This window comes from Zootoca vivipara, chromosome 5, assembly GCF_965207765.1.
Source record: "Zootoca vivipara chromosome 5, rZooViv2.hap1.1, whole genome shotgun sequence".
NCBI classification, from domain to species: Eukaryota; Metazoa; Chordata; class Lepidosauria; order Squamata; family Lacertidae; genus Zootoca; species Zootoca vivipara.
This window is the reverse complement of record NC_142588.1, coordinates 64,536,170-64,561,708: the sequence shown is the minus strand read 5'-3', so window position 1 is coordinate 64,561,708 and position 25,539 is coordinate 64,536,170. Positions and strand designations below refer to the sequence as shown.

General features: G+C 42.6%; 1 protein-coding gene across 3 annotated transcripts in view; it reads left to right on the top strand.

The window, feature by feature from the left end:
• Positions 1 to 25,539, top strand: part of NMNAT3 (nicotinamide nucleotide adenylyltransferase 3) — a 39,204-nt gene that overhangs the window by 3,528 nt on the left and 10,137 nt on the right. For all 3 annotated transcript variants that reach the window (XM_035133412.3, XM_088670816.1, XM_088670817.1), the window contains exons 2-3: positions 12,009 to 12,148; positions 25,334 to 25,517. In XM_035133412.3, coding sequence (XP_034989303.1) covers positions 12,040 to 12,148; positions 25,334 to 25,517 — 293 coding nt within the window. In that variant the 5' untranslated portion in view covers positions 12,009 to 12,039. The remainder of the gene's footprint in view (positions 1 to 12,008; positions 12,149 to 25,333; positions 25,518 to 25,539) is intronic.

Sequence of the window (25,539 nt, the reverse complement as noted above, 5' to 3'; positions counted from 1 at the left end):
ATAGGCTCCCTTGCGAGAAAAGGGAAAACTTGGCAGCTATGTTTACTTTTTCTGTTATTTTCAATGTAATCTGATACATATCTACTTCAAACAAAGTAAAATAGCAGATGATATGTTCTTTGTTTTTGGAAATGTTAAGGAGCTTGTTTCAGAGAACAAAATGGGCACATGAGGAAACTCCTGATTAACTACACCACATAATGGGGTCTGCAGTTCAGCTCTACATGCTGAGTATTTGAGCATAATGGTTATTCTATTCCTGATTTTTCTGATTCTATTGGAAATTGACAAATTTTATTAAATAAATTGATTAAATAAAAAAAGGCTCTGCAACCAAGTCATAATATATTATGAAATCAGTATTGCTTGGCATGGAGAAGTTTCCTCCAGTGTCTACATATTGTTATCCCTTTAAGCTAGACAGTTCTTGCAAATGGAAAATTCTGAGGGCTCACAACAGGTGCTACAATGTGCTTGTAAAAGATAGTCTCTAGCAAAGGATCTGTGAAGAAGTCTGCAGTTTCGAATGGTCTATTGATATACGAATCCCAGTGGTTTATTATTATTATGTAGAGAAGAAAGCCTTTCTGCCCTTCCGCATCGCATTGCTTCCTTTCAGCCCACTGTATCTGTGTGTTCTTACCCTTCATTTTACTAATTTTTACAGCACACTCAGGAAGCTCATAAATTAAAATGCAAGCTCATCACTATATTGTAGATTCTTGTAATTAATCATAAATGTCTCCAATTACTGACTGTTTTCAGCAGAACCTTGAGAGGTAACATAATTTATTATTGATGCAGGAAGAACTTAAGTACATTTTCTTACGACATTTGATTCCCACACAAACACCTTTTCTCAAACTAGTTGAAAGTAGCTTCTGGGATGTTTGGCCATGTGTTTGGCCAGGGGACACTTTGCTGACCTGTGAAATTTGGACTTATTAAAGTGTTGAAAACACCATGAACTTTGAGCACCATCCAGGTCATAATAGTAGAATGTGAAAATATGTAACATGTTGACTGGCGATAGCCTAAACCCCTAGTTTTATGTTGACAATGGGCAACTCTCTTTGATTTCCACAAGTAGGCAGCTATATTGGTTGCTATCCCAAGGAACTCTTCATTCAAGATGAGGAAGTGACCTTTAAGGCTAGGTGTGTTTTGCTTGTTTGTTTTCTTATATTAATCTTGCAAGAAATCAAAAAGTTTTCTTCTCTTTAACTGAAATGTTTTTTTGTATAGCTGCAGCTGGGGATTTTGGTAGTGTTCACTGGATGTTATTCTGTTAGGGTTATTTAAATTGACTGTTTTTATTGTAATTTGAATTATATGCTTTAATGTTTCTTTTTAATGTAAGGCACTTTGGGAAGTCATGAAAGGCAAATAACTGAAATACATAAAAAGTAGAAGTGAACGCTACAATTTATAACAGGAAAAAATGAGTTAACTATATAATAGTTATTAACTGTTATGGCGCATTAGTTGTTTCATTCATCCTATAATTGTGAACATTCATAGAATAGTGGTGTTGTTATGCTGCAATGCTTTCTCAATTACTTGCGTGGAAGCCCCACTAATCTCAATGGGACCTCTGAGTAAATATGTATATAGGATTGAATTGTAAGAGTTCTTGAAGAATATTGTTCAATGTGTACATGTAAACCAAGTTATCATGGGCATTCTTTAACAATAACAACATTTTAAATGGCATACGCTTAATGCATTATATATACAGTCATACCTCAGTTTAAGTACACCTCGGTTTGAGTATTTTCAGTTTAAGTACTCCGTGGACCTTTCTGGAACGGATTAATCCACTTTCCATTACTTTCAATGGGAAAAATCGCTTCAGGTTAAGTACGCTTCAGATTAAGTACTCCACGGACCGCCTGGAATGGATTAATCCACTTTACATTACTTTCAATGGGAAAGTTCGCTTCAGGTTAAGTACCGACTTCCAGCACCAATTTTGTTTGTAAACCGAGGTACCACTGTATTTTTAAAGTGTAAATTTCTACAGTATGTTTGAATAGTAGTTTCTGAATCCAACTGCCTCTGATGAAGAAGTGTTCTACATGCATTAAACTGTAGTGTGTTTGCAAATAAGCAGGCATTTTCTTCCAAACCTTTTAAGGATTGCTTCCTTGCTTTTTTGGTGGTGGGTGAGCCCCAGTGCTAAGAAGTAGATGCCTGTGAGCAAATGTGGAAGGATGAAGGCTTGCCTCATAGCGGAGTGAGGCATTATGAACTGTGGCAATTCATATTCCCGAATGACTCTTAATTTGAACTTTGACTCAATCACTAGTTCAATGCCATTATTTTTTAGGGTAATAATTATGCTGATGGTGATTTTGTGTTTGGAAGTTCACAGTTCAGGAATGCTGTTGGGCTTGATGTGAGTTGGCGAGGTTGAAGCTGACGCTGGTGGTCCAGGGGTCCTTCTTAACCAGCTTCAGCTGGTTCACCTGTGTGAAGAAAATGGACCTTCCTTCAGTTACTCATGTAATGTTCAAGCTAAAGGTAAGGTAAAGGGACCCCTGACCATTAGGTCCAGTCGTGACCGACTCTGGGGTTGCGCGCTCATCTCGCATTATTGGCCGAGGGAGCCGGCGTATAGCTTCCAGGTCATGTGGCCAGCATGACAAAGCCGCTTCTGGCAAACCAGAGCAGCACATGGAAACGCCGTTTACCTTCCCGCCGTAGCGGTTCCTATTTATCTACTTGCATTTTGACATGCTTTTGAACTGCTAGGTTGGCAGGAGCTGGGACCAAGCAACGGGAGCTCACCCCGTCACAGGGATTCGAACCGCCGACCTTGTGGTCAGCAAGCCCTAGGCTCAGTGGTTTAACCACAGCGCCACCTGGGTCCCCTAATGTTCAAGCTGGAGTACTGCAAAGCTGTCCATGGTTTTGGAGCTTCATCTGGTACAAATTTCAGCCTTCAGGTTGTTTGTTGGAGCCAGGCAGTTGAAGCAACCTATGTTGTACCATTGTGTTTCTGGTCCCAAATTTAAAACACTTGTGATGACCTTTGAAGCACTGAATATTTTTAAACCAGATTATTTTAGGATTCCCTGTGCCCATATCAATTTATCTGTGCCGTAAGATCCACTTCAGAAGCCCTGCTTTTTAGGATCTCACCTTGAAAGACAAGTAAGTGGGCTCATGTAACAGGACCTTCTCTGTGGTGTCCCCATAGCTATGGAACTTGAATGCATGTGTAGTAAGGCTAGCTCAGGTTTTTTTTTTAGTTGTCCGTATGATCTCCCTGTCCCTAGTTTAGCAAACTGAGAATGGGTGCCAGACTGGTATGCACATACCTAGTCTCCTCACCTTAAGTGCTGGCTTCACTCCAGGGCTGCTTCCTGTTCTGTCTGTAACAGGCCATGTTGCTTTATGAACAAGGATGTAAACGAGGAGGAAACTGGTTTAAGAACTGACTGAGTACCCAGTTAGTAAAAACAGTGTTCTCTGGTTTGGATATATTGGGAATTCTGATTTAAACAGACCTTATTTGAAGGTGGTATGTTAGATGTGCCAGTCTACTCACGCTTGCATTGCTTAAATGGTAAATAATCTGGAATTGTAAGGAATATTTAAACTTTATACAATCTAGTCAATCATATTTAAATCAGACAGACTTCATAGGCATAGTATTAGCATGTAAAGTTTCACCCTTTTAATTTCAACTGTTCCTGTGCTATATAAGAAACTGGACTTTGTATACAGTATACCATGTTTTAATCTATGGTGGCACATTTCACAGTCTCCAGTTTTAACGGTTCACTTTGTTGTGTTAATAAAGGTCCTTGAAAATGCAGCTGTGCTCAGGGTCAAACTAGATAAGGCAGAGCAGCCATCCATGCATCTGCTCCGTTTGCATATAAAGTTGAAGAATCTTCTTTGCAGTAAAATGCCTGTCGGGGAGCAAGACTCACTCCTCCACCTTACCTGCTGTGTTCCACCAGAAGTGATCTCAGCTGGGAAGAAGCAGCTTAAAGCACAATAGTGTAAGGGAACAGGGTGATGAGTTTGGCATTCCTCCCTCATACGGTCCTTTTCATGTGAAGAATAAGTCCTTACCCAGCTCTGCTTTATGTATGAACAGGGCAGACACCGAGATACATGGCTGCCTTGTCACATCTTGTTTGGCCTTCAGATTCAGGGTGGAGTGCGGGCTTTGGTCCAGATGAAAGACTTCAGTGTGCAAGAACTTGCAAATGGAGTACAATCGATGTAGCTGGGAGATGTATGTAAGGCACAGCTGGCTGGCATGTGGCTCTCCAGATGTTCTTTGACTCCAGCTCTGATCAGCCCAGGCTGACATGGGTAGTGGTCAAGGGTGGTTGACTTCTAGTCCAGCTACATCGAGAGGGGCACAGGCTAACACCCCCGGTATAAGGCATGCTGTGCTTGTGGCATTCCGTCGTAGGATTTCTGGAGCCATGTGGGTACATAAGTTTATGTACTTAGTGAGCAGAGTTGGCTATTTTTAGCTAGAGACATTTCTTTCATTTTCATTGTCATTGCAGACACATTATTGATGCGCTGCAGCGATCAAAGAGAATTAAGTATTTCCAAATCATTGCTTTGAAGCAGTAAACCTTACAGCTGTGTGCTTTCCTCCTTTATGATGCTGTACTTGTGCATCTTGATTTTAAAATAAAATAATCTGTGTTCTTAAAATAGATTTCCTGAGGGTTGGTTTGTATCTGGAATTCCAAATACCCCATTTTTACTAGAAGCCTTTGTAAGAGAAGTTCAAACCCTGGGTTTCAAGTTAATGCTTACGGGCAGATCTCTCTATCTTTATAAGATAACTGCACTACAAAAAACTTTTTAAAAATCCAGTCTGTAAGCAGTGTGGCAAGAAACTGCTTTCAGCATTTAAAAGAACAACAGCTATTTGAAAATTAAGTAGTTCAGGTCATGAGCTTTGAAATAATTCCTGACTGGGCCTGCAAATTCTCACTTGTCCCTCTTGCCATGGTGAGACGTCAGCGAAGCTCTGGTGAGCAAGATGAATCCTTAAACCAGAGTGGGAATAATGACTCTTGCCCCTTCCCCAGCCACAAATGTACAGTAGATGGAAGCCTGCTTTTTAGCTCTGTGTTTATTGGGTGCAAACAGAGAGCCATTTTTAAAATCTTCTCTGGCTCTGAGCTGGAGTAGAACAGTGTAGTCACAATAGTTTGCCCCTGCTGGGAGTTGGGAGTTCCAGTTGCCTAGTAGAAGCCTTCACTGCCCCTTTCTGAGCTGGAGGGGTAGCTTTATAGCTGTGTATAGCCTCCTGCATATTGTTCTAAAAACAGGCTTTAGAATAGAAGCACCAACCCATCAGGTCATTTTTTCTTTTAAAAGAAAGCAGCTTCCTTTTAAATATCAGGAAGAACTTTCTAACAGTAAGAGCTGTTCGACAGACTCCCACGAGAGGTGGTGGACTTTCCTTCCTTGGAAGTTTTTTAGCAGAGGTTGGAAGGCCACCAGTAATGTACATAGGATTTCATTAAGATTCCTGCATTGCAGGGGGCTGGACTAGATGACCCTCAGGATTCCTTCCAACTCCACAACTCTGATTCCAGAAGATACAGAGACATGGAAGATGGTTTCACAATATCTCTTATTTCAGTAAGGGTAAAAAAAAGAAGAGAGATGCTAATGATTTCCACTTAAATCAGGACTGCCTACTTGAAAGTCAGATTTTGGACACATAAATCTGAATATTGATGCTGTGGCCGCTTTGTCTCCCACTGTTATCTTACTGGTTCCCTTGCCAGGCCTTCCATCCACACCACATAGGTTCTTCCACATTGAAAGAATGATTTCTTACAATTGTGGAGCAAGTATTATGTGGCACCTGCAACAGGGCCAGTTCTGCAGATGGAAACAATCAACTGGGAATATATGGGTTAGGGCATTCTCATACGTAAACATGTCCCAGACTGTTAAAGCCTTTATGTACAAATAGGAACACCTTGAACTTGGCCCAGTAGCAAATTGGCAACCAGCAGAGATCTCTAAGCAAAGGCGTTCTATGCTGACTGGGTCCCACTCCTGTCAGCAGCCGTGCTGATTCTGCACTAACTGCAGCTTCTGGATCAAGCGTAAGGGAAGCCCCTACATTAGCAGCTGTTGACTCTCTTGCCTACTCCTGGGAGTCTCTGCATAGGCGTCCTCAATGCAAACATCTGCGCTCAACCTGTGGGTGTCAGGAAATGGGGTAAAGGAGCTGCATGACATTGGGCGTGCTAAGGACAAAAGCACAACCCTATGCCCAGTGAAGCCTACTTCATGAGGGTATTTGAAGGGAGATATGCTCTCCTTTTTCTGCCTTTCTCACTTGTACACAAGTTTCTTGACCAGCTGCTCTCTACTTTTCCTTCTCTCTTTCTTTCGCTATTCACACCCCACCTCCTTCCATACAAGTGTTTCTTGCCCTGCTTTTCCTCCCCTTCGTTTTCCGTGACACAGTTACTGACTTGTCTACTTAACAAGGGGCTATTAATGAGGATGCGTGCGCGTTGGGCGGGGTGACAAGATGGCGTCGCGCTGTTGCCGAGGCGGGTACGGAGAGGGGAGGCGGCTCGTTGTTGTCGTCGTCGCGGCCGCGGCCGGCGGGGACTTGTAGTTGGCAGAGCCGCGGGCGAGCGTGACGAGTACGAGTAGCAGCCGCAGCAGCCGTTATCCGGGGGGCTTGAATAACTCAGAGAAGCTATGAGCTATGCCATGCAGGGCCACCCAAGATGGACAGGTCATAGTGGAGAGTTTTGACTAAACGTGATCCACCTGGAGAAGGAACTGGCAAGCCACTCCAGTATCCCTGCCAAGAAAACTCCATGGACAAAGACAACAGGCATATAAAAGTTATGACGCTGGAAGATGAGCCCCTCAGGTCGGAAGGCGTCCAACATGCTACTGAGGAAGAGCGGAGGACAAGTACAAGTAGATTCAGAGCTGATGAAGCGGCTGGGCCAAAGCCGAAAGGACGCTCAGTTGCGGATATGCCTGGAAGCGAAAGGAAAGTCCGATGCTGTAAAGAAAAATATTGCATAGGAACCTGGAATGTAAGAACCATGAATAGAGGTAAGCTGGATGTGGTCAAAAATGAGATGACAAGAATAAATATCGACATCCTGGGCATCAGTGAACTAAAATGGAAGGGAATGGGTGAATTCAGTTCGGGTGACTATCATATCTACTACTGTGGGCAAGAATCCTGTAGAAGAAATGGAGTGGCCCTCATAGTCAACAAAAGAGTGGCAAAAGCTGTAATGGGATGCAATCTCAAAAATGACAGAATGATCTCGATACGAATCCAAGGCAGACCTTTTAACATCACAGTAATCCAAGTTTATGCACCAACTACCGGTGCTGAAGAAAGTGAAATTGACCAATTCTATGAAGACCTACAACACCTTCTAGAAATGACACCAAAGAAGGATGTTCTTCTCATTACAGGGGATTGGAATGCTAAAGTAGGGAATCAAGAGATAAAAGGAACAACTGGCAAGTTTGGCCTTGGAGTTCAAAATGAAGCAGGGCAAAGGCTAATAGAGTTCTGTCAAGAGAACAAGCTGGTCATCACAAACACTCTCTTCCAACAACACAAGAGACGACTCTACACATGGATATCACCAAATGGGCAGCATCGAAATCAGATTGATTATATTCTCTGCAGCCAAAGATGGAGAAGCTCTATACAGTCAGCAAAAACAAGACCTGGAGCTGACTGTAACTCAGATCATCAGCTTCTTATAGCAAAATTCCAGCTTAAACTGAAGAAAGTAGGAAAAACCACTGGGCCAGTAAGATACAATCTGAATCAAATCCCTTATGAATACACAGTGGAAGTGAGGAACAGGTTTAAGGATTTAGATTTGGTGGACAGAGTGCCTGAAGAACTATGGATGGAGGCTCGTAACATTATACAGGAGGCAGCAACGAAAACCATCCCAAGGAAAAGGAAATGCAAGAAGGCAAAATGGCTGTCCAACGAGGCCTTACGAATAGCGGAGGAGAGGAGGCAAGCAAAATGCAAGGGAGATGGGGAAAGATACAGGAAACTGAATGCAGATTTCCAAAAAACAGCAAGGAGAGATAAGAGGGTCTTCTTAAATGAGCAATGCAAAGAAATAGAGGAAAACAATAGAATGGGGAAAACCAGAGATCTGTTCAAGAAAATTGGAGATATGAAAGGAACATTTCGTACAAAGATTACCATAATCAAGGACAAAAGTGGTAAGGACCTAACAGAAGCAGAAGACATCAAGAAGAGGTGGCAAGAATACACAGAGGAATTATACCAGAAAGATATGGAGGTCTCGTACACCCCAGGTAGTGTGGTTGCTGACCTTGAGCCAGACATCTTGGAGAGTGAAGTCAAATGGGCCTTAGAAAGCACTGCTAATAACAAAGCCAGTGGAAGTGATGATATTCCAGCTGAACTATTTAAAATTTTAAAAGATGATGCTGTTAAGGTGCTACACCCAATATGCCAGCAAGTTTGGAAAACTCAGCAATGGCCAGAGGATTGGAGAAGATCAGTCTACATCCCAATTCCAAAGAAGGGCAGTGCCAAAGAATGCTCCAACTACCGCACAATTGCGCTCATTTCACACGCTAGCAAGGTTATGCTTAAAATTCTACAAGGCAGGCTTAGGCAGTATGTGGACCGAGAACTCCCAGAAGTGCAAGCTGGATTTCGAAAGGGCAGAGGAACCAGAGACCAAATAGCAAACATGCGCTGGATTATGGAGAAAGCTAGAGAGTTCCAGAAAAACGTCTACTTCTGCTTCATTGACTATGCAAAAGCCTTTGACTGTGTCGACCACAGCAAACTATGGCAAGTTCTTAAAGAAATGGGAGTGCCTGATCACCTCATCTGTCTCCTGAGAAATCTCTATGTGGGACAAGAAGCTACAGTTAGAACTGGATATGGAACAACTGATTGGTTCAAAATTGGGAAAGGAGTACGACAAGGTTGTATATTGTCTCCCTGCTTATTTAACTTATATGCAGAATTCATCATGCGAAAGGCTGGACTAGATGAATCCCAAGCAGGAATTAAGATTTCCGGAAGAAATATCAACAACCTCAGATATGCAGATGACACAACCTTGATGGCAGAAAGTGAGGAGGAATTAAAGAACCTTTTAATGAGGGTGAAAGAGGAGAGCGCAAAATATGGTCTGAAGCTCAACATCAAAAAAACCAAGATCATGGCCACTGGTCCCATCACCTCCTGGCAATAGAAGGGGAAGAAATGGAGGCAGTGAGAGATTTTACTTTCTTGGGCTCCTTGATCACTGCAGATGGTGACAGCAGTCACGAAATTAAAAGACGCCTGCTTCTTGGGAGAAAAGCAATGACAAACCTAGACAGCATCTTAAAAAGCAGAGACATCACCTTGCCGACAAAGGTCCGTATAGTTAAAGCTATGGTTTTCCCAGTAGTGATGTATGGAAGTGAGAGCTGGACCATAAAGAAGGCTGATCGCCGAAGAATTGATGCTTTTGAATTATGGTGCTGGAGGAGACTCTTGAGAGTCCCATGGACTGCTAGAAGATCAAACCTATCCATTCTTAAGGAAATCAGCCCTGAGTGCTCCCTGGAAGGACAGATCGTGAAGCTGAGGCTCCAATACTTTGGCCACCTCATGAGAAGAGAAGAATCCTTGGAAAAGACCCTGATGTTGGGAAAGATTGAGGGCACTAGGAGAAGGGGACGACAGAGGACAAGATGGTTGGACAGTGTTCTCGAAGCTACGAACATGAGTTTGACCAAACTACGGGAGGCAGTGCAAGACAGGAGTGCCTGGCGTGCTATGGTCCATGGGGTCACGAAGAGTCGGACACGACTAAACGACTAAACAACAACATTAATGAGGAACAAATTCAGTGAGGTCTCATCAGCGAGGTATGCAGATTTTATTTCAGGGTGCTGTAAGTGTCTTTGGAAAGGTGCGAATTGGCTCTTATGTTGACATCTAAGCAGGTTTTGCCAACTTGAGAGTGCTTCACTCGTCTTTTAAGCAAAGGGGTCTGTTTTCAGGACCTTTGTTAATGGCCCGCTAATGCACACTGTTTGCTGTTACAGTCACACAGTAAAAGCTGCTGCTTCCCAGCATCCTGTATTCTTAATTAGATTTCCATTAATTTTCCCTGTAAGAGATGAAGTGTGCATTCACTTATTTATTGAGTGTGGTGGTGGTGGGGGTTTTTTTTTTGGATGAGTGCAGTCATAGCAGATCAACTACATTGAGACCAAAGTACTTGGATTCATTGTGACTGTTGGGTACAGGGCATGTGTGAATGTCTTGTTTTTATACAGTGTGACATAACTGGCATGCTCCAGTCATCCAGGCAGTAAGAATTTCTTCATTATCATGGTTCTCTTTTTTTCTGATGTAATGTAGCCAAAACACCCACCACCTATGCACAAGAAGGAGGTAAAGGCTGCCTTGGTGAACCCCAAAGTTTGTAGAAGTACAAAAAAAAAACCTTAAGAAAGAGACCCTAAGAGGGGAAACCCTCTTTCCAATGCATACTCAGTGGCCACAAAATGCAAACTGCCTGGGGATATGTGGAATGGAAAACCAGATAGGAGTCGAGTCGGAATACTGAAGAGCAGCACTCCACACTGTAACATTTTGTAGTGATCCTACTTGTGACTCTGCTAGTGATAGAAGTTCCAGACAGCCAAGCACCTATCAAGAGGTTCTGGTTGTAGGTAGGCCAGAGAGCCAACAGCCAGCCCCTAAATTCACTTTGGCCTCTGGCTTGGTATCCCATTTCTGAGGGATGAACCATCAAAATCTTAAGTTGTGACTGCTACATGGAAGCTGCTGGAAATCTTCTATATACTGGCATTACCACTTGGTGACCTTTTTAATATGCAAGACCCACTCACAACGCGATTTGCCACGATTGTGTGGGGAGTCACTCACTACTTGAGCAACAGGAAGAGTTAGGTTTGAAAGGCATAAATACCTCAAAGGGTCTGAAGCAGAAGCATTTTGAGTTCATTCTCATATAGACAGTGGCTGTCCCTTCAGAATAACAGGTCTGAGATAATGTCACAAATATTTGTTGTTTCGAAGCGACAAACTATTTGGAGTTCAGATGAATGTTTGCAGGACAAAGGCTGAGAGAGGAGCAGACTCAATCCGAGTTATGAACAAAACATCCAGAGCTGTTTGTCTGCCCTCACAGGTTTTAAGCTCTTTTGAGATTATATAGAGAAGTCACAGAATTGAAAACGCTGTCTTGAGGCCTTAGGGCCAAGCTGACAATGTGAGAAAGGAGTGATCACATTTCATGGGTTAGCTTCTGTTTTCAAAACAAAAGAGGTATTGGATGGAGAAACCATTGCACATTGGAAGGGTCTGTGTGGATGTAACAAGCCCAATGGTCCTGATGAAAATTCTCCCAAGTTGTTGAAGCTCCTATTCTCCCAGCCACTGTGCAGAAATGGCAGCTTTTTTTCTTGGAGTAACTAAGCCTTAATGCATAATTGTAGTTACGCTGTAACGGAAATAGGTGCTGTTGTTTATCACATGATGAGCTAAAAACGTAGCACTGGTAAAGGGAGAGCATTCCATATTGATGAAGGTCCTATCAATGCAGAGGACAATGATGAATAGGAAAAGTGCTCTGAAACATTTGCATACAAGATTTTGACTTCATTGTATTTTCTTTGTGATTTGATCCACCCTGAAGATCCTATGGGACAATATAGTGGGAGGAGAAGGCATAGATTTCAAAACTAAATAAATCTGATGTAACTATAGTATAGTCCTCCCCAGGGCTCCGATTTATTTCAATAAAGATGTAGATTTCAACATTAGTACTTAGGATATTCATTCATTGTTAGTCTACTATAATGTTTCAGTGAGTTGCTTTTTTAAAAATAGAATGATGATTCATTGTTCATTTTCAGAAAAAGTTTTAGAAGTCTGTTAGCTGTATGAGCTAATATAATTGCTATTTCTCCCCTCACCCCTTTAGGGTGTGTTGCTGCAGAAGATTGCTTGCCTAGATGAAGCATCTGACACCCCTCACCCTTCTTGCCTGTGGCTCTTTTAACCCCATAACAAACATGCATATGCGTCTATTTGAACTAGCAAGAGATTACCTTCATCAAACAGGTCAGTGTGCTGAGTTGGAATGTGGAACCATTGGAATCTCGGAAATTTGGCAACATTTCACATCATTGCAACACATTTTTATTCCTGTTAATTAAAGTTCAAGACTTAGATATTTCACAGCATGCTGAACAGAATTTTTGCACCTTTATCACCTCTTAAAATAAGGCTCAAAATATGGAGATATAAAATGGGATTTTCACACCACAATGGTGAAGTTATGTCAGCTGTTTAGTAGAATAGTTGCAGATTTAAACTTGGTTAAAGGGGCCTTACTCCCCTTCTCTCCCTGCCCCATTTTTCTTGAGGAACAAACAAACACTTTATGTATGTATGATAGTCTTGCCATTTACTTGGGGGGGGGTGGGAAAAGGGGGCATATTCACCAAGGTATAAAACTGCTTTTTCAAAACAGAATTTGCAAAAGAGCTGTGTTTCAGCAGCTTTGGTGTTTCATTCAAATGACCAGGATAGCTCTCTGGGAGAGCCAGTGTGGTGTAGTGGTTAAAAGCGGTAGATTCGTAATCTGGGGAACCGGGTTTGATTACCTGCTCCTCCACATGCAGCTGCTGGGTGACCTTGGGCTAGTCACACTTCTTTGAAGTCTCTCAGCCCCACCCACCTCACAGAGTGTTTGTTGTGGAGGAGGAAGGGAAAGGAGATTCCTTAGCCGCTTTGAGACTCCTTCGGGTAGTGATAAAGCGGGATATCAATTCCAAACTCCTCCTCCTCTTCTTTTCTCTGGATCATCTAACTCATGTTCATTCAGGCACCAGAAAAGCCTCAAGGTAGGTATAAGTAGATAGCTATTTATTTAAAGGCTCAGAATCATTGACAGATGGAGTGTTGGACATGGATGCTTGGAAAGCATCAAGAAACAGTTCAGGAGCATTTAGCCAGATTGCAGATTTCCGATGCTCAGGTGAAACAAAAATACCAGAGCAATATTAGTGCATCATAACACTTGCATGAGCAAGTTACAGAACCAGAACTCAAATACAGTTTCAATGACCAGTGACAAGGCAAGCTGTGAATATTGATATTTGGCCCAATTTACCCTCGCAATGCTACAATGCAAAAGAGAAAAATGGGTAGGGATCTATCAGTAGCAGTCAAAAGATTTTTTAGTAGAAAATTGGGGCGGTACTTCCTCAACATCAGGGAAGGAACGGCTTGCTAAAGTGAGTGAAGTTGAAGTTGACAGACTTCATCCAAGTGAGAGAAGGAAAACAGAGGTTAGCAAATTCTAACAATAATTGGCTTCTGTTTTTTCTTTTGTGAATTTAAGGTATAATCTTAGAACTGACAAATATCGAACCTTTCCCCTGCTATAAAGAGATGCTTGCTGTTACATTTTAATACATGTGACCAAGCAGTTATATTTTTCTATATTTTTTCAGGTTGTTATCCAACCCATAGTAATTGGATCTCTAACAACCGCAGTCTCTAACAATTATGTTCTCTTCAATTACACATAATGTTTGAATTGTATAGGCTATTAATGGTGTACAGGTCTGAGTTTAGCTTTCTGGTAAGTTGTTTTAAGGGGAAAAGAGACAATTAGCCTGCAAAACTGGTGAAATAATGACAGCTGTAAAATAAATGAATGTTGCTGAGCCACACAAGAGGAACAGAAAGCCATCTCTGCCCTTATGAAGGGCGTTTAGAACCAAACATGAGTAAGTGTGTTTTGTTTAGGTAAATGGCAGAAAACTCACTCTGAATCAGACCAGACACGGGCTAGAGCTCAACTTCGAGCCTCCCAAGTGGCGGTAGCGACGGCGAAGAAGACTTTCTTCACCGCCTCTATTGCATCTGCAGAAAATAGTAGCAGGAGACTCTTTCAGATGGTTTGCAATTTAACAGAACCACCTTCACCATCGGGGCCTTGTAAAGACCCCAAGATCTCCTGCAATGATTTTGCAGTTTTTTGCAGATAAAGTCGCTCAGATTCGGAAGGAGGTAGACACCACCGTGGGAGCAGGGTCGGGGCGGAAGAGTGCTGGAGCTCTGTCTGGTCGGGTTACATGGAATCAATTTCAATCCGTTACCTCCGAGGATGTGGACAGGCTGCTTGGGCGAGTGAAACCGACCATCTGTCTCCTTGATCCTTGCCCATCCTGGCTAGCAAAAGCAAGCCAGGAAGGGCTGGGCGATAGGCTCTGCAGGGTGGTGAGTGCTTCCCTCTGCGAGGGAACCTTCCCAGACCCGCTGAAAGAGGCGATCATTAAACCGCTTCTTAAAAAAACATCTTTAGACCCAGCCAATATGGCCAACTATCGCCCAGTCTCAAATCTTCCATTCTTGGGCAAGGTGATTGAGCGGGTGGTTGCTGAACAACTCCAGGCACGCCTGGAAGAAGCGGACCATTTGGATCCCTTCCAGTCGCGATTCAGGCCTCACCATGGGACTGAAACTGCCTTTGTCCCGCTGGTTGATCTCCAGCAGGCTAGGGACAAAGGTGAGAGCTGTTTCCTAGTTCTGCTGGATCTCTCAGCAGCTTTTGACACCATCAACCATAACATCCTTCTGGACTGTCTAGAGGGGTTGGGAGCTGGGGGCACTGTCATACAGTGGTTCCGCTCCTTCCTCCTGGGCCAGGTTCAGAATGTGGTGGGGGATGAGTGTTCAGACCTCTGGGCTCTCACTTGTGGGGTGCCTCAGGTTTCTGTCCCCTCCACCATGCTTTTTAACATCTACATGCAGCCGCTGGGAGAGATCATCAGGGGGTTTGGGCTGGGTGTTCATCAGTATGCGGATGATACCCAGCTCTACCTCTCTTTCAAATCAGAACCAGTGAAGGCGGTGAAGGTCCTATGTGAGTGCCTGGAGGCAGTTGGAGGGTGGGTGGCGGTTAATGGATTGAAGTTGAATCCTGACAAGACAGAAGTACTGTTTGTGGGGAACAAGAGGCGGGCAGGTATGGAGGACTCCCTGGTCCTGAATGGGGTAACTGTGCCCCTGAAGGATCAGGTGCGCAGCCTGGGAGTCATTTTGGACTCACAGCTGTCCATGGAGGCGCAGATCAATTCTGTGTCCAGGGCAGCTGTCTATCAGCTTCATCTGGTATGCAGGCTGAGACCATACCTGGTATGCAGGCTGGTTATCTCCCGCTTGGATTCCTGCAATGCGCTCTGCGTGGGGCTATCTTTGAAGGTGACCCGGAAACTGCAACTAATCCGAAATGCGGCAGCTAGACTGGGAGCGGCCGCCTGAGAGATCTACACTTGCTCCCAGTATGTTTCCAAGCACAATTCAAAGTGTTGGTGTTGACCTTTAAAGCCCTAAACAGCCTCGGTCCTGTATACCTGAAGGAGCATCTCCACCCCTACTGTTCAGCCCGGACACTGAGATCCAGCGCCGAGGGCCTTCTGGCGGTTCCCTCATTGCGAGAAGTGAGGTTACAGGGAACCAGACAGAGGGCCTTCTTGGTAGCAGCACCCGCCCTGTGGAACACCCTTCTATCAGATGTCAATGAAATAAGCAGCTACTGTATCTTAATTTTAAAAGACATCTTAAGGCTGCCCTGTTTAGGGAAGCTTTTAATATTTAATTCTGTATTGTTTTAATATTCGATTGCGAGCCACCCAGAGTGGCTGGGGAGACTCCGCCAGATGGGCGGGGTATAAATAAAAAATTATTATTATTATTATTATTGGGAACCCTGATCAACCTCCAGCCTGTATGTGGTGGCGAGGAGCATTTTAACACTTCCCCTCTCACAGTCCTGACAAAAAAAAAACCCTTTCTGAAGCTATTTGCATTTTAGGGAAGCTTCCATTGACACCATTGGTACTGAGGCCCAAGACTTATACCCTAGGCTGCTATTTATATAGTGAACAAATGTGCATAAGTTCACATTCATGTATTCAATTAATGTTACATCTAGTTTGACCCTTGGTTGATCAGGAGGCTTTGGCTGTGGCCCTCTGACCCTGCATACTTGAAAGCACACAGGAACTGGTCCTGGTAATGGCACCCTGGCATTTGTGGGGGGGGGTGCATTGTGTGGAGCTGTTTAGGCCCACATCACTTTCTTCAGTGTCATGGCAGTAAAAACAGACACTGTTCTTTGCTCAAGACAGGTTCTTAAATTGCCCTAAATGAAGACACTTCCTTGTAACAAAAAGAGCTCTGGTCATCAAGTCAGAATCCATGTGCTGGATCCAGATCACATTAGTTGTGCTTGAGTCTCATTACCACTGTTGCGGCTTAAATTAGGCATGCCTTTTCCCAATTATTTCAATTGGCTTTCGTGCAACTAACTTGGTCTGCATCAAATCCAGTGAACCCGTTTTCACAGTATTCCAGCTAATTCTTGAAATCCATTTCTTCATGGTTTAGAGTACATTAAAAAAGGTAAAGGGACCCCTGACCTTTAGGTCCAGTTGTGACCGACTCTGGGGTTGCGTTGCTCACCTCACGTTATTGACCGAGGGAGCCGGCGTACAGCTTCCAGGTCATGTGGCCAGCATGACTAAGCCGCTTCTGGCGAACCAGAGCAGCACACAAACGCCATTTACCTTCCTGCTGTAGCGGTACCTATTTATCTACTTGCACTTTGACATGCTTTCAAACTGCTAGGTTGGCAGGAGCTGGGACTGAGCTCACCCCATCATGGGGATTTGAACTGCCGACCTTCTGATTGGCAAGCCCTAGGCTCTGTGGTTTAACCCACAGCTATGAATATAAGGGAGACAGTAAGTATGATAAACAGATTCTGTGCGCACTGCCCGTACATTGAGAGTTTTTATAGGGATGTTTCAGCACCACCTGTTTTACTTGCACATGCACATGCATGCAAGTAGGCAAAATGATGGGACATTAGAGGGAAAGGGAAATCTGTGAGTCTATTGAACCCTATTGAATCCCTAATTGTGCAAATATGAACTTGTAGTGTTGGGGATCGGGCCCATCCCTTTAGGAGTTTCCTTTGGTAACTTTTTATACACTTGTATAAACTCTTTCTTTTCTTTTTCATTTTTGCCATTCCAAGCACAGCACAGCATCCTATTCATCCCTGCCAAGCAACTTTGGCTGTGTATGTTAAGTGGATTTCTCTCTCCTCTATTCACACCAATGGGCAAATTTTATGAAGTTACTTCCTAAATAAAATGGATGTGACTATACACCAGTGAATAGCTATGAGAGTAATGCACCCCTTTGTATTTTATTAGTACTCATGTGAAACATTATTTAACTTTTCATGCCTTGTCATGCATGGCTAGATATTTCGTCTCATAATGCGATTCAATTCCTTGTTCTACAAGTGCCTTTTAGTACCATGCTGATGGTGCCAAATATCTTTTTTGCAATCTGTTAGTGCTAATGCTCTCAGATGCTCATGTTCCTCTGTGCTCTTATTATCTTCCATTGCTTCCTACAGTTTAAAGATGGTCAGAAATGATCTATCTTTTCTATGTATTTTACCTTTAATGAAATCTTCTTTATAGAGTGCTTCAGTCTACCTAATGAAAGGAATGTAAGATGTAGGCCTGAGGGAAGATGAAAAATACAAGACCACTCACCTAGTGCTCTGGGTTAGATAATAACAACATGCGTGGTTTTATTTCACTCCCTTCTTGAATTTATTCATTTTTGGCCACCAGTGGGGCAGGAGGCCAGCATATATATAAAAAGCATCAGATTGTGGGCTTAGATGATCCTTTTGTATAATCCTTATCTACCCATAAGCAGGCATTTCTTGGCTAAGATGAATATTGGAGATGTATACCATATTAACATTTGGCAGGCAATTATTAGAAACCAACTGCTGGACTAGATGGATCTTTTGGTCTGAACTAGAAGGAATTGAGAAAAGAGTAAAGGGAAGATGAGAAAAATGTAAACCAGAAGCCGACTTGGTCTCTAACATTAGGAAGATACGATATTCGCAAACATCATGTTAGGCGTTGTGCCATTTAACTCAGTATTGCCTACACATGACTAGCAGAGGTTCTCTAGGGTTCAAGATGGATCCCTTTCCCAACCTGAGCTGAAGATGCCAGTGATTGAACCTGGAACCTTTTGCATCAAAGCAAGGGCTCTACCACTGAGCTTAGAGCTCTTCCCTCTAACATTAGCTGCTAGATCTCCCATGCTGCTTGCTACTCCTTCACTGAAAAGAACGGATATGCAATTTTGCCTGTTCTGATAAATCTAATGAACTTGCAAATGAACATGTGTAGCAGTCAAATCAACACATCCCATGGTTTTGCCACCTGTTCGGCAGATATGCTTTAATAAATCCAAGAACAATGTGCTGATGGTTTAAAATTACCTTTCAGACCAAGGATCTGTAATATTGGTGGCTTGTATTATAATGATATGAAGATTGCTCTGTCATTTTCTCATTGTTTTCTTTTCTTCTATCATGAAACATGTGGAGTATGCCTCTCTTCATAAATTCATTTCCTCCTCATCTGCCTTTGTGTGGACCGGAGGAAACCTCAAAAATAAGCTGGCAAAAAGGCAGTTGTGGTCAGTTTCTTACCAACTCGAACAAACATTATTTACCAGAACATATTCACTCCTAAATATTTTTGCCTGCACATCAGCCATACCTGAATCACACCACTTGAATGTATGTTTATCTTGAGGGATAGTTTGTACTTGAGCAATGGTTGTGTCTGAAGCTTTATTAGCCTGCTCAGCAAGTCTTAGATCAAGCTGTAACACTCAGATCTGACAGCATGCTATTTTTTAAAGTCCCTTAACCCTATGATCTCATTATTTTGGAAGGAATGCATACTTCACCTATGCAAACATACCAACATAATTCCTCTTTCAGCCTACTTGTTTCACAATGGCACATAATTTGACCAGGGGTTGTTGTTGTTTTTGAAGCACATGTGATCTTTCTGCTCAGAAATTTTGAATACTATTAGTTTTACTTTATAGTCGGTCCCTCCCATTCACAGTGTCTGGGCAAGTCTGCTCTAATTTCACACTCTTGGCGGGAGGTGGATAGGCTTACACATTCAACTATGTTTTGAAACATGGTCTGTTGCAATGTATGATGATGATCTTGGTATTGTATTCTATATGCCGTTTCCATTGTTGGGTTGCTGCTCATCTCCAAAAGTTCAGTTTCACACTAATGCTTCCTATATAAAGAAGTCGTCTTAAGCCATCTCACGTGGCTACTATTGCTGGGACAAAAAAAAAATTAGCCAGATTTCTCCATTGATTTGTAGGGATCAGAAAGAAAATGCCACTGAAGACAAGTGGGTAAGCAAAGTTTCCCTAGGTATTCCAGGAAATGTATTGGGTCTGGGAAGCTATGGAGAGTCTGAAGGTGTTGTGATGATGTTCAGTATTACTTAATTACCACCATGGCATAAGCAAGTAAGTTCCACTATGCTCTTCTTTTCCAAATGAACAGTAGACCATGTAACAGTTGTGTTACATTAACTTAATTATGTACAGTCAATATATTAGATAGAAAATAAAGTACTCATCCATTTTGTTTACTGTGGGGCAAAAAGACCGCCTCCCGCTTGGGATTTCACCCAAAGATTACAGTGCAACATTGTGTGCCAGTTTCCCTGATCACAAGTTATGAGTTTCTCTAAGGAGCATTTAATCTAATTTGAAGGTTTAAGTGTTATCATTAACATTTCTTGAATACAAGGATGTTCTGGTTTGACATATTTCTGGTCATTTACCAATTGAGAATAGAGTAGAATGCTGAACACTAATTAACTAATAAGGTTCTGGAGCCTTTAAGGATATGAGTAGTCATGTTTAAAAAAGGAAGGAAATTATGTGGAATACTAGGATTGGGTAATAATCAACTTTAAATATCTGCTAAAAGAAATTGAGTGTTTGGGTTAGTTGCAACAGCATTTTCAGTGTTAAAAATCTTATTTTAAGAAGCTTCTATGATAAAGGAGATGGGGCAGGTTAGTAACCAGGAAAGGGTAGCACAGGACTTCTGTATAGACCAACTGCAGGCAGGTTGTCTCCCTTGAAGGAGGTACAAGCTCCATGCAGGGGGTGCGTAGGAACTCAATTGGAGTACCAATAGGAGTACCAAAGATCACAGGAGGCAGAAAAGATGCATAGAGAATGGTTCATTGCCCTGATTTTCTGTAAATCACAATGGGCTGGGTATCTGCACGAATGGCCCATGGCCATCTGGCGAAAATGACCAGTGGCTGGCCATGTGGATGTATCCTAAGGGGCCATCTCTGTCCTAGTGCAGAACAAGCCATCTGGCCATGGTCCTTGTGGCCCAAGCATCAGGGCTTTCTTCATCTGTGTGTTGTTTTCTTCGGGAGTAGCCACAAGATGATGTGATGTATGTTGCAAAATCCCATTGCATATCCAGCTGTCCAGCTGTGTATTCTTCCTGAAGACTGTCACTTCTACTTGGAACAGATATCTGTCCACTGCTTGCCAGCAAATGTAAGGTCCTTTCCAGCAGCAAGATATAATAGCAACAGTATGAGAAATTGCCCTTTAATCCTCATTAACAGGTGCTGAATGCATATGAGGATCCCAGACACTTGATAAAAGCAAGGGGGCTGCATCCTATGTAATACACCTCCTTTCCCTCCACCTTTTTGCCAGGGATTTGCAACATATTTAAACCAACAGCTATGCAACTGAAAGAATAAAATGCTTGATCCCAGGTGCCAGGTTAGTGTCAGATTTAATTAATGTCACAGCAGTTGCTGGCATGGGTTTAACTTTGATTTTCCATTACAGAATGAAACTTGGGGAAATTAAATACTGCATGATAAGGTATTTCCATGTAATCTGGAGAAAAGGTTAGAGTGTAATCTGTGATAATTCTATTTAAGATGGCAACAGTGCCTTTTTCAAACCTTCAGAGCTTAGAAGGTGCAGAAAGACATAAAAAATATATAAAAAATCATTGTTACTTTACGTTCCTATTCTTGGTGTAGCTTTGCTAACCAAACAAAGCCATTAAATAGTGAGAAATATTCTCCTCTCCTGCAAACACCTATAGGAATTATATCTAAAACCTTCAGTGTTTCCAATCTTTGTATCCATTATGCACATAAAACATGATCCAGCTCTTATATGCAGCGAGAAAAGAGTAAAGAGTATAACTGCATTGCTGGCTCTGCACCAGCTGCAATCCACAGGAATGACTTCTCTTCTTCGAATGCTTTCCTGGAGATGATGTGATCATTAAGCTGTATCCCCAAAGCAGTAAAGTGACAGAGGCAGGGTCAGGTTCATAGGTGCAGACTGGCCGCCCTGGCCAAATGCAAGTGTGTGGCTGCATGACCGAAAAGGATCCTTTACAACTGATATACAGTGGTACCTGAGGTTTAAGTACATAATTGGTTCCGGCAGTCTGTACTTAACCTGAAGCGTACTTAACCTGAAGCGAACATTCCCGTTGAAAGTAATGGAAAGTGGATTAATCCATTCCAGGGGGGTCCGCGGAGTACTTAAACTGAAAGTACTCAAACCGAAGAGTACTTAAACCAAGGTATGACTGTAACTTGCTGTTGTCTTGCTCTCGGTGACTCATCTGGGAATGCAGGAAGTTATCAGATTGCCCAGGCGAGGCTTGCAAATCCTTCCCTGCATAGCATGCCCTCAACTATGGTCTAACCCAGGGGTCCCCAGACTTACCGGGCTTCGGGCCGGTGCCCGCCGCGCCGACCGCGCGGCGGGCCGGAGGGCGGGGGAGTGCGCGCCCGTGCGCATGCGCACACGCACACGGTCGGAAAAAATCGTCGAAAATCGCTTGTGCGCATGCGTATGGGCCTCCCCCGACCCGGAAGTGCATCGGAAATGACCTCTTCTGGGTCGGGAGAGGCCCATACGCATGCGCACAAAGCATTTTCGGCGATTTTTTGCCGATTTTGAAGATCGCCGCGCTGCGCGTCGTAAGAGCGGGCGGCGGCAGCGGGCGGCGGGGGTCATCGCGGGCCGGATTGGGAGGCTAATTGGGCCGCATCTGGCCCGGGGGCCGTAGTCTGGGGACCCCTGGTCTAACCACCCCCACCCACAAACCAGCAGGTTTGCATTCAAATGGTGCTTTATTCCATTTTCACGACTTTTCCCTGTTAAGTTCTGCAGTATATATCTGAACTTTCATACAACAAAAAAGCCACTTCTGAAACTATAGTGGAATATAGTACAAGTTTATTGCTCATTATTGTGTTATTTGCTTCCGGAGGGGGGGGAGCCCTGTTTGCAAATAATATGGAAATGAGTGCTAAACATGTGCTATATTCCACTATAGTTTCATAAGTGGCTTTTATGTTGTGAAAGCTCAGATATAATGCAGAAATTAACAGTTAGAGAAATGTCTGTAAAAAAATAAACTGCTGTGTAAATGCAGCCAAGGGATTAATGTTTTGACCTATTTGCATTTCCATGTCAGGTTTGTATAGATCTCGTCTGGTTTTTTTGTTGATTAAAAAAAAGCATGAGAAATGTGTATTTACATTTTAAACAGATTGTAGACATTTGTTTTTGATTTGTTTTTCAAATAATATTTATTAATTTTCAAACATTTCAACAAAAAAACAAAAAAGCAAAAAATAAAACATAATCACTAACCAGAATGCACATGTGTAGTGTTTTGCACTGCTGAACCACCATGTTGAAATATTGCAAGTCTTCTTGATGATCCCTTGCTTGGAGTTGGATGTGACATGCCTATCCCCATGTAAAAGTCTCAGGCGGACTTGCAGTATTTCAGTACATACCAGTAGCACATGGTGGCAAGGAGCACCACACACTAACCAACTAGATTTGCTTTTTAAAAAAAAAATGTAAAAGAAAGAGACCAGGCATTGTGCCAGTCCACTTATTGCCTTATGGAGGGTTCTGCATGACTGCAGATTTCTGGTGAGGATGCATGGTCCAATCCCATTCAGGAGTGGACTAGATCGAATCATGTGAGTCTGCTTTGGAATCTGGGCGATTCCCCCAAATCTCTACCACCACAGTGACTCTAGTTGGGTTTTTCATGCTGTAGGTAGGAATAAACTGTGATCTAAGATTTGGCCTGGCTATAGATGCCCTCTTAGAAGGCATTGAAGGACTTTGAAAACTGGTGTTGATGCTACTGCAGGAATGTTTGAATGAGCCCTTGGTCTGAAAGAGGTAGCTTTTAATTTTTTACACATTCTTTCACATTCAAGACAGCTAACCTTACATTTAGAATGGCTGCAGAATCAACATACAAGTCAGGCATGCTTTTATTTTTCTACCTCAGGCTACAAGTAGGGGAACTACGGTACTTTTTAACTTTAATTGTAGCGAGCATGACCTGGAGTAATTGGTCAGCAATAAACATGATGGCACTTTATGACCTCATTTCAGGGTTTTTGTTTTTTGTTTTTGTTTTTTTACTTTAATAGAAAGGTTCGCACTTTCTATTAAAGTGTAGATCTGAAGTGAAGCCATAAATTACTCTGGCAAAGTCTAGAGTGCCCATTACTGGAACCTACTAAAAAAAAGATTAGAAAAATCATCTATCATGGGTAGTTCGTGTATAGCCTCTACTTACAAAAATATGCTAGAAAACATTCCCAAGCATCTGCTAACCCTGAGATTTTGCAAAAATGTCAGAGCAATAATTTGACTCATGCCAAGAAGATAGATAAGGATTTTGCTACTTTCTTATAGGGTGAGGGCTCACATTAGGCAATAATATTTTTTAGAGATCTTTTCCTGGATACCGGCAAAATTTACAGCTGGTTAAATTATACCAAGAGGAGCTTTAAAATTCATAGGCTGCTCTAGCCTAAAATGAGCAGCTCCAGCTAGAAGGGAAGTCAGATGACAATGGGTTGTGTTCAGTGTAGCACTGAGGTGGATTCCAACAGTGCAAATATTTCTTCTTGAACAATAGAATGTTCTCCTGCTCTCCTCCCCCGGTGCAGCCCCTAAATCTGTTTCAGTGGTTCTCCCAACTACCCAGAGCAGATTTGGGGACCACATGGGAAGGAGAGGGGCAAATCCCATAGTGCTAACACTAATCCTTGCACTGGTGCAGTTATTTTGCTGACTACCACCCAATAACTATAAAAAAGCGCAAACTAGAAAAATCAATAAAGCGTAGAACTGCAGTGATGAACTGTGGAGCACATAAAGAAGGCAATGGGGAAGGTATCGTTGGCTGAGTGGTGGTATGCACATCTTGCATTAATTTGGTCCCAGACCGGGTCCCCAGCATCTCATGAAGGACCCCTCAAGATCTGAAGAGCTGTTATCAGTCAGCAGACAGCGCTGCACTCAGTGGAGCTTCACATGTTCACAATAAGTAATGCTGTTTATTTGATTAGTTGTAGGTTGACGTTGTTGCCAAAGTTAATCCATGAAAATATTTGTGATTATTTATTTAGCTGGACATTTTCATGCACCACAGAGTGTTGGGAAACAGATGGATGAAAGCTTGTCTTCCTGCAGGCTTCCTTTGCTGTTTATACTTGGATAAATTTGATAAGTTTTAGGAAAACATCATATTGATTTTCCCCAACCTCAATTGAGGACATTAGGGCCTGCCTTGAAAATCTTATTACATCAAAGATTTCATTGCGCTGTTGAAGAATAAGGGCTTCTGTTTCCATTTTAATTAACGTGGTCAATCATATGGATGGAGATCTTTGTCGCAGATAAGCCCAATTAAAGATTTCTCTCTTTTTCTTTCACAGCATTCTGGTCTTGGTCTGAAAAACCTTTCTTACTAACCATTTTCTCCCTTGACTGTCCTGATTTGCTTTGCTGTGCACTATTAAGCAGAGTGGCAGAAAAGATCTACAGAAACATGGCATTATTCCTTCAGCATGTGGATAAGGCATGATAATCTTGTTACCTAGTATGCATCAGATACTAAGAAATAAACACTGGTCAATTAAAACGTTCATCAACTGCGCTATCTTGAAACTGTTCTGGTACAGTTGCTAGAACTAAAAATTCATTAGCCTTATCTCCAGTCTGTCTAATCCTATGCATTATAAATGAAAAATGTTTCTATTTGCAGAAGGTTTTACACACATCCACTTTTCCTTTTAGTACTATCTAATGGAGTTGACGCTTCAGTAATAGAACTTAGAACAGTTTAATCGCCAAGGAGAGGGAACAATGCTTTTTATTGTTTACATAATTTTCATTTCCTCATTTATCACCATTACAAAACATATACAATGATTGCCCCCCCCCCACCTTCTGTTTTCTCTCTGTACCAAGGAAAGTATCGAGTGATTGGAGGTATAATTTCACCAGTTAATGATGACTATGGAAAGCAAGGTTTGGCAGCAGCAAAGCATCGAGTAGCCATGGCTCAACTTGCACTGGAGACCTCCGACTGGATCAGAGTGGACCCTTGGGAGAGTGAGCAAAGGCAATGGAGTGAGACTGTAGTGGTTCTCAGGTAATAATGATGTGTCTGTGTG